Consider the following 10,016-nt stretch of genomic DNA (forward strand, 5'->3'; position numbering starts at 1 on the left):
CCTCATGTACCAGGCCACTCATCTCATTGAAGAAGTTTCTCACATTTGTCAAGCATTACTTGCTCTTGGTGAAACCATGCTGACTTTCTGCATGCTTACTCCTGATGACTTCCTTGTACAGCCTGGAAATAGTTTCCAGCATTAGGTGCTCCATCACCTTCTGGGATCGAGGTGATGCTGACCAGCCTGCAGTTCCTTGGGTGCTCTGACTTGAAGATAGGAGTGACGTTTGCTTTACTCCTGTCTTCAGGTACTCCTCCCAGTAGTCAAAGTGATGTATGAAAGGTGATTTGGAATGGTGTGGCAGTGACATCAGCAATTCTCTCAGCACTCATGGGTTCATCGGAGCACCTGGACTTAGAACTTAAATCCAGTGTGCTTAAATATTCTCTGACTAGGTCCTCTTCCACCAAGGGTACATCTTCCATGTTCCAGCCTTTCTCACTGGTCCCTGGAGCTTGGGATTCCTGAAGGCTGGTCTTGCTAGTAGAGGCCAAGATGAAGAAAGTGTCCCTGTCCTATGTTGCTGAGTTGCTCAGTGCCTCATTCTGCAGTGGGCACAATTTTTTCAAGCCTTCCTTTTGTCCCCTGCAAAGTTAGAGAAGCCCTGTTGTTGTCTTTGACACAGCTGGCCAGGTTCAATCCCTTCTGGGCTTTGTCTTTCTTAACTTCCTCACTAGAGGTTCAAACAGAGTTTTGGTATTCCTCCCATTACCTGATGTTGTGTTTGATTTTGTCCAGAAGCTCCTTGTTCATACATAGGATTCTCCTGGCATTTTTCCCAACTTCCTTCTCATTGGGTAATTGTCTTCACTGTTGTAAGTACACCTCTGTGGTCCAGGGTACTGATGATATGCCCGAAGAGCCACTTACCTGTGACTTTTGAATTATTAGCTGCTAATTTACTTAACTGATTGTCCATTCTCCTGCTCATTGTCAAGTCAGAGAACTCCTTGGCTGATGGCAGCAGAGAAGTGTGGAAGCCACTCCCTATCTAAGCAAACCAGAAGAGAGAGTTGAGATAAAATGGGAAGATGAAAAAGTTAAGAAAACAGAGGGAGGAAAAATGAATTACTAAAGTGCAAATGGGGAAGAATTTTCTTTAAGGAGAAAAAAGGGAAGAAATGTGAGAGTAAAAGTGATACATCTTCAAAAGAGTAAATAAATTTACTCACATCTTAGTTTTTATTATCAATTTCCTCACTGCAGGGAAGTAAGGAAATACAACTGAAAACCAGATGGTGGCTACTTCCTAAGATACAGGAAAGAAATCTGTGTGGGTTGCTCCTGTTAGGGATGAGCAGCAAAATGACAGTTCAGCATGCCCAGCTTAAATGTCACTGGTACCTGAGCTTTAATTAGTTTCATAACTAATTAACAATTAGTTTCATCTCTCATGTATAGGATATGTATTGAAGATGTTCCTCATAGTGCCTTGAAGATCTTTATAAATGAAATGGTCTTGAACTTTACTCTTACCTTTTTAGATTTGTCAATACGCATCAGTTTTCAGTACTAAAAGTTTTCACCACTTTTTCTGCATACCAGGCTACCGAATGTCTGCACCACAAAAATGTCCAGAAGAAATATATAAAATAATGCAGAGATGCTGGGACTACAAGCCAGAAAACCGGCCAAAATTCAGTGAGATTCAGAAAGAGCTGTCTTCAATCAAAAAGAAAGTGACATAGTGATGAAGAAGTGCCAAACTCAGTGTCTGAGACTTTATTTTCCAGTGAAGTAATTGTTTCCCTCAAACACTATGCATTTTTATAGCATTATTTGCAATATTCTTCTAGGATTACTCTTGAAATTACCTGGTGTACCATCTTGAATGGCATCTACACCTGCATTAAGATATAAACTGCGAAATGCTATATATCCAGTCACAGTAGTACTGTAATTTAGGTTACATGTACATAAGAAAGCACATATTACAAATTTAAGGGACTGTGGCTTCTACCTGTTTTACAGCAAATAACTGCTAGTGACATTTTTCAGAGGTATTCTACTTTAAGCTGGGCTCTTACTCTGCTATCCTTGTCCTGTAGGTCAGCATATTAATGTGGGGATTATCATACATGTTGGCCTTATAACTGAAGACAGTTTTGACAAGTATTTCAACTAGAAGGTTGCTTTTTTTTTTAAATTCTTTCTGCATCTGATATATTTAGGTGATATTTGGTTTTAAGCATGAAGCTCAGTTAGATTCAGGATGCAAACATGCTTACTGAATGGAAAAATCCAGAATTTTTTTGGTAGTTGAATTACTTGTGCATTTATTACCATACAATAGAAATACTTCTGACTTTATATGTGATCTACTTAATGCCTTTTTTCTCCTTCAGTGCCATCAGAATTCAGTAACTTGTTTCTTTTATGGTGACCTATGTTTATGTTTATTTTAGAAAAAAGACCAATATAAAGTATATTTCTTAGCACATGCTAAGACATACTGCAAACTATCTGCTTTCCAAAGAATATGTGAAAGTAGTAGGCCAAGAAAAAGCAGTTTATTAATGATATCAGCAAATAACAAATATCATTGATTTTAGAGTCGCTAAAGGATATGTTGCTAGATTTGCTTTTGACCCTGATTTTTTCCCTTAAATTGGTAGAAATTCTCAGAATGCAAGTTTATTCTGAACAAAAGAACATTTCATGCATAGTGTCCAAAGGAAAATACTACTTCTGTATGGCATGAGGAAGTTGTTCAGACAACCAAAAGGAAAGAAGCCTCTGACAGGGAACAGCAGAGTAGAAATACTAACCTTCTATTTTTCTTACATTATTGCAATCAAATATCAAAAGACTGGGGATAAACAAGGTTTAAATGCACCAAGAATATAAACCTTGTGTTTGTATATATATACATATAAATATATATTAAAAAAAAAGCCAGAAAGAATAAAAACTTACTAGATAGGGGAGGGAGGAAGTGCACCATTTGTTACTTTGACTCTAGGTCTTCTTTGCAGCTGGAATTGTTTCCTAGGGCTCTGAATGGAAATAGGAACAAGTTACCGTATCCCTGTCTTGAGTTCCAGCATTAAGGTGCTTAAAATATTTCTAGGAATTTACTAAACTATTCAGATCAAGGGATACCAGTTGCTGCTAATGCAAGTAAGAAACAGGGATTGTAAGTAACACAGCATCTAGAATGTTAATTAGCCTTATATTTTAGTGTTACAGTGGGGTTGAGATGTAGTGAAGTCAGTGGCTACATTACATTTTTATTTCTGTTAGGGTGGCTTTTCTATTGTTCACATCATCTTCTGTTCTTTCAAGTATATTTGCAGTAGTGCTGAGTGGTGGTTTAGGGCTGTGTGTGACCGAAATATGTGTAGTCTAGAAGAATCTGTCTGTTACATAGGAATTAGTGTCCAACTACAACAGTGAATGGTTGTGTGGGATCACATCACCTGCATTTGAGGTGGTATTATCAGTATCCAGCTGTAAGGATGTGCTTCTTGCATTTTGTTAAGTGATTAATTTCTTGGAGATAAGGAAGCATTTATATGCACATACCCATTAAAGTGTAGTGCTTGGAAAACTTGGTGGCATTAATTAAAACTTCATTGTAAGTGTACTGGATATATTTACTTAGTTCTGTACTTCAAGTAGCCCAGAGATATTTCTAAAGAGCAATAGGAAATGTTCTTGTTAGCTTGTATGCTTCTAAGTAGTACACAAAGTCTGTGCCTTAATTTGCTAGTATGCTAATGCAAGTGCAAGTGTACTAAGATCTAAAAGATGTTTCACAATCATTTGGGAAAATTGGAGTTGCATCCAACTGCCTTTCCTTACATATGCATCCCTGAAGTCTGCAAGTAAGGATAAAATTGTCAGCATTCATAGCTTTTCTGGAGAGTTAATACTCTTTTGTTAGAGAGATGGACTGTTTCTTTGCCATATATCCTCTTGACAGCAAGAAATACTGCTTTATTCAGTTAAAATATAATACTGTTGTGTTTGTCATAATTTAACCAGTTACCATCCTGACTCTCACAGAAGGATAAAGACAGTACTAACATTTTATTCTGAAGTAGTTAACCTCCATCATGTATATCACATTTCTGTTTAAATTTAAAGTCTTTTTAAAACAGGAGATGTGTACAGCATTAGGAAACTTTGTTTCTGTTACTGAAGTAGGCACCAGTTCTGTTCAAAACTAGTAATACTTTGAGAGAATACCAGAATGGCTTTATAAGCAAAGAATAAATTTGAACACAGATACATGTCTTTTTCAATTATTTAAACTTTTTGTATCATTAATTTAACAGTTTGTGGCAGAATTTGTTCGTCATGTCTGAGTTGTAGTTGCTGAAACTATTCAATTTAGGAAGTGGAATCCATGCCTATTGATACTGTAGGCTTCTCATAGGGGCAGTCACAACCAAGTCTGCCATGCCATCAAATTTATAATAACGACATGACACTAAAGAAGCAAAGCTTCAATATCTTCTCTCCATGGCCTTTTGTTGACTTCATCTTGTTGTCAGGTTAATCTTACCAGGTTAGCCAGATCCTGGTCATTTGGCTCATGTACTGTGTCTATCATAGAGAACTTAAAAAGATAACTTAAAAAGTTAAGCTTCAGTCTCTTTTGCAAGCGTGGATTTCAGGTTAGGTTGTTAACACTGGCACTGTCACTACCAGAGGGACCCTGAGGGAATCTTGACTTATTTTACATTGTTAAACATAGGAAACTAAATACTGTTATCCTCAGCTTGTAATGTGAGAAGGGATTCAACAGGTTATCTCCTATTTTTATGTTTTTCCCAGGCATTGCATTCATTATTTTAAGAAAATTGCTTTGATGGCAAAAAGTGCATCCTTAGTTTGTTTTTAGTAGAAAATAAGTGCATATTAGCTTTCAAGTCCAGTCCTCAGTGAAGTCATAAGGTTTTCTAAGCTTCTTTATTTTATGAAATATAAAATAGTAAAAAGTATCTTGTATGGAAACAAACCTTGCTTCAGCAAAGGGTAGTGATGTAGAGTTAGCATCCCACAAAGGCAGTATCTCTGAAATGTGCATTTTCATTTGTTTTTGTGAAAAACAATGGATTAGCTTTTTGTTTATCAACTAGTTATATTGCATTTCTTCTTAACAAAAATATGCCCTTTTGCTGAGTTGCCTAAAACTTTTTTGGAAATTGCTATTGGGAAGTGCATCATCAGAAGGCCATCAGTGCAGCTGGTAAGCCCATTCTTACTGACAGGAAAGAGAAAACTGGTTGAGAAAATATTAGGTTATTCATACTCAAGTATTTTTTCATGTCTTTGACTACCTGTTATGCCTACTTAAATCCTACAAGCACATCATTAAAATTGACTATGAAGTTTCTTATTTGTTATCTCTTTATAACTATTTTGTTACCCTTTTTGCACCCATTGTAAAGGCAATAAAGAAAACAAAATAAAAAAAAGAAGAAAAATCCCTCACATTTTTTAAGGTTACAGTGTAACCCAGTCTCAGACGTATTTACAAATGTTTCCCCTCCAGTTTTCTCAGATGTGCTGCTGCACAAGTATTAACAGTGATTAATTACTAGCCCCATTCCCACTATTCTTGCTGTCATATCCTCTAAATGTCAGTGCTACTCACAGACTTAAGGGAGTGCAGTATTTGAAGAACTAAGCTACTGTGTAAATAGTGTCATCAAACACTGTATTCAGCAGTTCTGAGAATAGTTGATGGCCATAAATAATAAGTCATTATAAAGATTAAATAAAGAGAAAGGAGCTGAGAGTCCACTTTCTGTAACAGCTGTTCTGTTTGTAGGCACTAGAAATATTTGTTTGTGCCAGTGCACTTGGATTTGTAACATTTTTATGGCTAAGCATAAAATAGTTTGCTATTAAAGGAAGAGTTTTTCAATTATTTTCTTTTCTCCTAAAAGACAAAAGTACATCAGATACTGTTGGAAGCTTTCTTCCTAGGCAAGAAAGGGAAGAGCACCCCTGTTACCACTGAAGTTATGCGTTTTTTTCTTCTTAGAATGATTTTCATGCAGTCCTTCACTTCTAGTAATACAGGATCTCAATTAGTAATCAAAAGGTGCATAGCAAGAACAAGGCAAGTGTCGTATTCCTGAAGTTCCAAACAACCATGAGTTTTTAAGAGATCTGGTCAATTTGAAATATCAGCTCTATTAGAAATGTTTTCTTTCAGTTCCCTTCTGCAGATTTACTGAAAAACAAAACAAAAAAGCAGCCCTTCATCATCAGCAGCAACTTACTAGGAAAGCAAATCAACCTCAGGAGCCTATCAAGTTTTTCTAAGAGTAAATATTCCCTGGGGTAGCTTCCCATTATAAAGAAACAAAGTTTAAAGGTGGAAAGCTCCAAGTTGAAATGGAAGAATCTTTTCACATGTCACATCATGAACAGTCAAAAATTACTACCATTTTTTTTCTCAAAGTGGTACTGAAGTGTGATTTCCAACTCCTATATGCATTGCAGAATTGTCTGTTAGTGTGTTACTAATACCAACTTTACTTTGCTGAGATCTGAAATTTTAAAGAAGGGAAGATTCTCTCATTGAAAATTCCAGCAAGATCTGCCTGGTAGCTTCAACATTTTTACATATTTTCACATCCAGTTATCAGAGTCATTGTGTTCATTATAATAAGTACCACAGAACAGGAACTGGAAACCCCTGTCTTTAAAATTTCACAGTTTTGACCCTAGAATCCACCTTGATTTTGCTTCTCTGTCAAATAAGCAAAAGAAATTTCTGGTTTTCAGCCTTAGTACTACTCTACAAAACAGAAAGGTCTAGAGATGTATTTACTGTTCTCTCCCAGGAAATGCTACCTCCACCAACAACCCTAAGTTACCATTATGTCCCCTTCTCTTTGATAAAAAATTGCAGCAGGAATATATGTCCAGGTATAGAACTTGGGTGTTAACTCAAGAGTTCATTTTCAGGCAGTTGTATATTATTGACTATTTCAGAGCACCATTTTTTCAGGCATCATCTAGGCAGGACTTAAATTATAATTTTCAGATGGTTTATTTGGGGCTGGGGGTTTAAGCTAAGCAACTAATTAGTTCACTAGCTACGTGGTTGTTTTGCAGGTGTTTGAGATTGTAGCTATGGAAGGGTAGTTCATTTAGAAATCTCAGATCTATATGCTTTCTCCAAACAAAAAACTGTTAGGTATACTTAGAAAAAAATGGATAAATAAAATCCTAAAATCTAGTTTAAAAAATGCAGTAAAATCTGCCTTGTAAACACAACTTACATTGATTTATTGTTTATAGATGAAGAGAGCCTCTGAACCAGTATGGCAACATAGGATTCACACTGAACAGGGAATACTAGAAAAAATCCTGAATTCCTACTATTTGGATTTGTCATTTAGTTTTAGAAACACTTTTTATAGATAAGTACTTAAGTTTATAGATAAGTACTTAAGTTTTGTGAATACAGTGAGTGAGACAGCCATTGAAGCTCTTCATCAATATAAGGCAATTAGACTTTTTAAAACAAAAATCAGATCAGTGATTCCCTCTGCATTACAGCTGTTGAAAGTATGAGCCAGAACTTTCCATTGCTAAAAAAAAAGATGCGCTGTACTCTTTTCAGTCAGCTCAGTCTTTCTCAATATATGATGAATTCTATAAATGTTACATGCAAGTAATAATGCAAAATTCTTGGATTATTGATATGTAAGCAATTGATTCTGAGCCGTTGCCTCAATTCTCAAAGAATCTTTCTGCTCTCTAAAGAGGGTTGCAGTAATCTTACACTTCCAGCTGAACTCTGCTGTAATAATCTCTCTGAAATATTTCCTAATTCTGAAGGCTCCATGTACACTTACACACCCTTTCACTTACCAGGCAAAGTTAGTTATTCTGGTGACAGAAAGTCCAAATACACTCCTGCTTTTATTTAATTCAGAAGTACTGTGGTGATACTATACTTTAAAACCTAGGGCTATGTGTTTATATGAAAATGGAAGTAACCATGAATCAAGGTGAAGGATATTGTTAAAATCAGATTTTTAATGAATAGCTGTATCACAAATTGTCTACATCATAAAATACATCAGAGGAACAACATTTGTTACTGTCTGGTTTATAATACAGAACATCCTGCTCCACATAGGAGAATTAAAATGCTAAATACACTCCTTGACATTTTGCTGTCAGGCCATATTGGAACAGTATCTTCAAAATCAACAGCAATTACTGAATTCCACCTAAGCCTTATTATGAACTTCCTTCTTCTTAATAGACTTTTTCAGACAGTGTTAATTTTCATAATTCTGCTTTCAGAAATTTGAATTCACTATGCCATACAACATTTACTTACAGGAATAATTATACATCCCCACCACTGTGAAGTGTTGAGACCTGCAAGTCGACAAGATAAGCATTATTGTGTACGGGGAACTGATCTTGCACTGGGTCTCAACTGAAACGTCTGTTTAGATGTCTGTTTCCAGTGTTAATTGTACCATTACTTGTAAATCACAAGTTGTTTTTTTTTTCCACCAAGCTTCCCATTTAATTTTCACTGAAATGCTGAAAACATTTAATAGGAGAAAAACCCATAATACAGGTTCATCACACAGGACACAACAGGCAGGCAGACTCCTGCAGAGAAATACTGAGGAGTGAAAGCCTGCATTAAACACCTGCCCTGTACCTTCTATTAAAGGACTTCCAGGGATGAAACTTGGGCTGGGGTTGTAGGACTGCTGATTTTAAAATTGCATATGTTGCTTTTCCTTTGTGTAACTGTTGGCAGCTGGAGACTGAGCAGGGGTGTTAGGGAAGGAGGGAAATTCACTTCACTGGCCTGCCATCACAAGCCAGACTTTTGTCACCAGTAGCCTTGAGTGGGCACAGATGCCAATTGCAGATGTCTTTAGGTATCCAGTTCTCAATTTTGTGCCAAAATACACACCAGCAATATCAGGTAAAGCACCTTTCATGGTCTTTGTTGTTTAAAAATAATATATTTGTGAAACAGATTGATAATACATAACACTGGAAATGGGTCCTTCTTCCCTAAAGTACATGTAAAATAAAATAAATAAAAAAAAAAAAAGAAAACAACATTTGTGAGTTTATCTGGCTTTTAATCAAGTCTGAAAATGATAACTATGTTATACAGTTGCCAGTTGTCGGTCCTTTATATTTTAAATAGATCTGCATTTTAACTTTATTTATTTGCCAATTTTTTATATACTTTTAAGTTACACTTTAGAACTCAAGCTAACTTTTTAATTTCCTAGGCTGTTTATGTAAGAGATTTTCAGTCTTCTTGTAAACTGCAGACCTTTTTTGAATAGTCCTTTGTCTTCTCCTTTGGACCACTTACCACTAATGAGTCTGCAGTCCCTGTTTTACTGTACTCTTCCAATAAATGTAAAATGTTTGTATCAAGAGGTCTCATTTTATTTGATATTTACAAATTGTGTTTGTCCATTTGTTTCTGTAATCAGGTGGAAGACCAAGTCTAGTAACATTGCTTTTGGGAATAGGCACAATTCAAAATACTCTGTTTCACACAGCAGGGGGAGACCAAATTTTATTTTATTTTTTTTTTAATTTCTGGAGATAATCTCTGTATGATCCTCACTCACAATTTTGCATTACTTTTGTTTACCTTTTGCATATCAGAAGAAACTAAAGCAAGGAGTAACCTAGAGGACAGAAGGGACAGGAGATGTTGAAACGGGCTGAGAACTTTTTGTTAAGAACATTATTATGCTTTAAGAAATACAAACTAATGTTTTAAGATCGTGTTGGTAACATAAAGTATGAATATCCTCATATGAAGTACTTCTTCCACTAATGAGGAGCCCAGTGCTCCCTGTAAGGGGCACCTTGTTTGAAGACCCAAAATCAGGTAGAAAGATGGGATTTTGGGTACCTGCACCTTACACAGTAGTTAAGCACTCTGCAGACTGGCAGAGAACTGTGATTTGCATGACTTGGTGCCTGACTGAAGAAGGAGTTTATAGCACGTAAGGCAATTTACAGCCCTGGTTCCTAAG

The 10,016-nt window shown here is 36.1% G+C and overlaps 1 protein-coding gene across 3 annotated transcripts in view; it reads left to right on the forward strand.

Annotated features, from left to right (window-relative positions):
- The window catches only part of FER (FER tyrosine kinase), a 153,773-nt gene extending 144,371 nt beyond the window's left edge, over window positions 1-9,402 (forward strand). For all 3 annotated transcript variants that reach the window (XM_021524773.3, XM_021524775.3, XM_021524774.3), the window contains one exon: window positions 1,549-9,402. In XM_021524773.3, coding sequence (XP_021380448.1) covers window positions 1,549-1,691 — 143 coding nt within the window. In that variant the 3' untranslated portion in view covers window positions 1,692-9,402. The remainder of the gene's footprint in view (window positions 1-1,548) is intronic.
- Window positions 9,403-10,016: the final 614 nt, after the last annotated feature.

Source organism: Lonchura striata, chromosome Z, assembly GCF_046129695.1.
Source record: "Lonchura striata isolate bLonStr1 chromosome Z, bLonStr1.mat, whole genome shotgun sequence".
Taxonomy (NCBI): Eukaryota; Metazoa; Chordata; class Aves; order Passeriformes; family Estrildidae; genus Lonchura; species Lonchura striata.